At 37.3% G+C, this 2,412-nt stretch overlaps 1 protein-coding gene across 1 annotated transcript; it reads right to left on the bottom strand.

The window, feature by feature from the left end:
- Positions 1-2,042, bottom strand: LOC141667992 (cytochrome P450 72A225-like). The gene is made up of 5 exons (XM_074474648.1): positions 1,749-2,042; positions 1,433-1,650; positions 1,079-1,326; positions 611-974; positions 1-529 (listed from the first exon to the last, which is right to left on the bottom strand). The coding sequence occupies exons 1-5, from the start codon at positions 2,026-2,028 to the stop codon at positions 104-106; spliced, it is 1,536 nt and encodes a 511-aa protein (XP_074330749.1). The 5' UTR covers positions 2,029-2,042; the 3' UTR covers positions 1-103.
- Positions 2,043-2,412: the final 370 nt, after the last annotated feature.

Below are 2,412 nucleotides of genomic sequence, written 5' to 3'. Positions count from 1 at the left end.
TTATTAGTTTACGTAGATTTATTTAATGAAAGTACTACAGTTGTACTGATACACACATCACTCTTAGATTTCATCGTGTTCAAATATTCAAATCTTTCAGTAGCTACACAAGTTTACGTAGAGTAAGTTTCATTCCATGCTGAGGCACAAGGAAGAAAGAATGTCTCGGAGCGTGCAAATATGAGGGAGAAAGCTCTAAGCTGAAGTGCTGCAAGAGTGTTGCAATAATAAATCTGTTTGTAACCATTGCCATACTTTGTCCGGTACATTTACGAGGCCCCCCCGAGAAAGCTAAGAACATAGATTGCATCTTTGAGTTGAAAACGCCTTCATCAAATCTTTCAGGTTTAAATTGTTTCACATCTTCTCCCCACATATCAGGGTCGTGATTCATTAAAGTTATTGGTATGGTGAGTTGGATCCAGGCCGGTAGAACCATGTCTCCTAACTTTGTATCTCTGTTAATAGATCGGTGAACCATACCAGTCGGTGGATATAATCTCAGAGCCTCGTACATAATCATCGTAACCTGAAACCATTAAAATCTCACATTTTGGTTAGGAATATAGTATATACTAAATTTATGCATTCTCTAGGAAGAAAGACTTACAATTTTGAGTTGGTTTAGTCCCTCAACATTGGGCTTTTGATCTCCGAAGACCTGCAGAACCTCTTCTCTTGCTCTCTCTTGCCATTCTGGATATTTGGCCAGAACATAGAGCATCCATATCAATGACCGTGATGTAGATTCTGGTCCAACGAAGAGAAAACTTCTACACTCCTCAATCACATCATCAAGACTAACTTCGCTTGCTTTATCTTGAAAAGCTTCCAACATTAAACTCAATATATCACCTTGATTACTTGCTCCATTTTTCATTTCGTCCAGTCTCCGAGTCACCACTTTCCTCACTAAACTTTGAATTTCTTTATGAGCTGCTTTCAAAGTCTTCACCTCTTTAGTTGGAAAATTCCTGAAATTTGTATCACCTAAAAGCTTACATTTTGCATGATGCTTAAAGTGAAATGTATAACCCGTTAGTGATGGTATACAGACTATTTGAATTGGATTAATTACCACCATCCGGTAAAGAACATGAGCTTCGCTAGTTTGACTGCTTCTTGGTTCACAGTTTTCCGGAGTTGGTATATCCTTTTTGTTTCTTCACTAATCCGGCCTGCTACAACGGTTTTGCACATTATATCAGCTATTAAAGTGTCTAATTCTGGCACCATATCAATCTCGATAGATTTGTTTGAAGCTAGCGACAAGTTCCACCTCTCCATGGTCTCCAGACAGCTCTCCACGATTGATGGTAGCATGTTCTTTCCAAGTTGACAAATTGGTTAACAAGAAGATCAATATTGACAGTCGTAACATGTGCATGTTTATCAAGTATGTAAAAATTAAGAAATACAAACCAGCAGCTACCTTTATCTTGTCAATGTGAAAACTAGGGTTGAGAATTTTCTTATGTCTAGTCCATGTGTTACCATCACTCATGAAGAGACCGCCTACAAGCACCTTACCCATTTGATCATTGGTTGGCTTTCGGAATTCATTTGGTCTAGACAGAATTTCCTTCACTAGCACTGGATCCGTGATGCTTAATCTTGGTTTTGTGCCAAACCAGATGAAATACTTCTTACCTGGATATACATAAAAGCATAATATTCAGATACAAGTAAATATTGTTCGACAAAAGAGACTATTGATGAAATGAGCAGGTTTGTGTAGTCGATCATACCATACTTCTGGACCATATGGTGGTAATAGGGTAGAACACGAGGTGCTATATCGTCGGAGAATTGTTCCATAGGCTTGGATGTGACTTGTGCCCTCATACGGTCCACATCTTTTGCATCTCCGAAGATGATCCTATAAGGATTTCCTCCAAACCCCAGCTCCCTCAACCGTTTTTCGATTTTCTTTGGCCTAAACCAATACCTGTTTGCTAGTTTGATAGTGTAGCTTAAAATGACAAGTGCAAGCACCGAGATTACAACAGAAGCAACTGTTGCATCCATTTTCACTCGCTCTAAGTTTGTGTAATGGCATGGAAGCTAAGCTTTAAGCACCCCTGCTTTTATAGACACCATTTCAGCTAAACTTGGTTAGATGAGAGCGACCATGTTATGAAAAATTATTTATTTAATAATTAGGATATAGTCAATATGTTACGAGTCATGATCTGATTTGAGTATGGACGGGCCTCCAATAACGGAAGTATGACGTGTCTGCAAGATATCCTCTAAAATTTATATAATTGAACTTTAATATCCTAAAACTAGATCATTTCTCAAAAACACAAAATTAAATGTATTTAAGTTTTTTTATGGATAATATAATTTTAGAATATGTTAAATCGTGTAAATGAGGTGTATATTTTCTTTAAGAAATTTATGAATTAA

The sequence above is a fragment of the Apium graveolens genome, chromosome 6, assembly GCF_009905375.1.
Source record: "Apium graveolens cultivar Ventura chromosome 6, ASM990537v1, whole genome shotgun sequence".
NCBI classification, from domain to species: domain Eukaryota; kingdom Viridiplantae; phylum Streptophyta; class Magnoliopsida; order Apiales; family Apiaceae; genus Apium; species Apium graveolens.
This window is presented reverse-complemented; position numbering and strand designations above follow the sequence as displayed.

Excerpts from the sequence above, each read along its gene's own strand:
- LOC141667992 (XM_074474648.1), bottom strand. The coding sequence starts at position 2,028 with ATGGATGCAACAGTTGCTTCTGTTGTAATCTCGGTGCTTGCACTTGTC. Across the intron at positions 1,651-1,748 it reads CCATATGGTCCAGAAGTATG|GTAAGAAGTATTTCATCTGG; the intron begins GTATGATCGACT and ends ATGTATATCCAG. Across the intron at positions 530-610 it reads GACTAAACCAACTCAAAATT|GTTACGATGATTATGTACGA; the intron begins GTAAGTCTTTCT and ends TAATGGTTTCAG.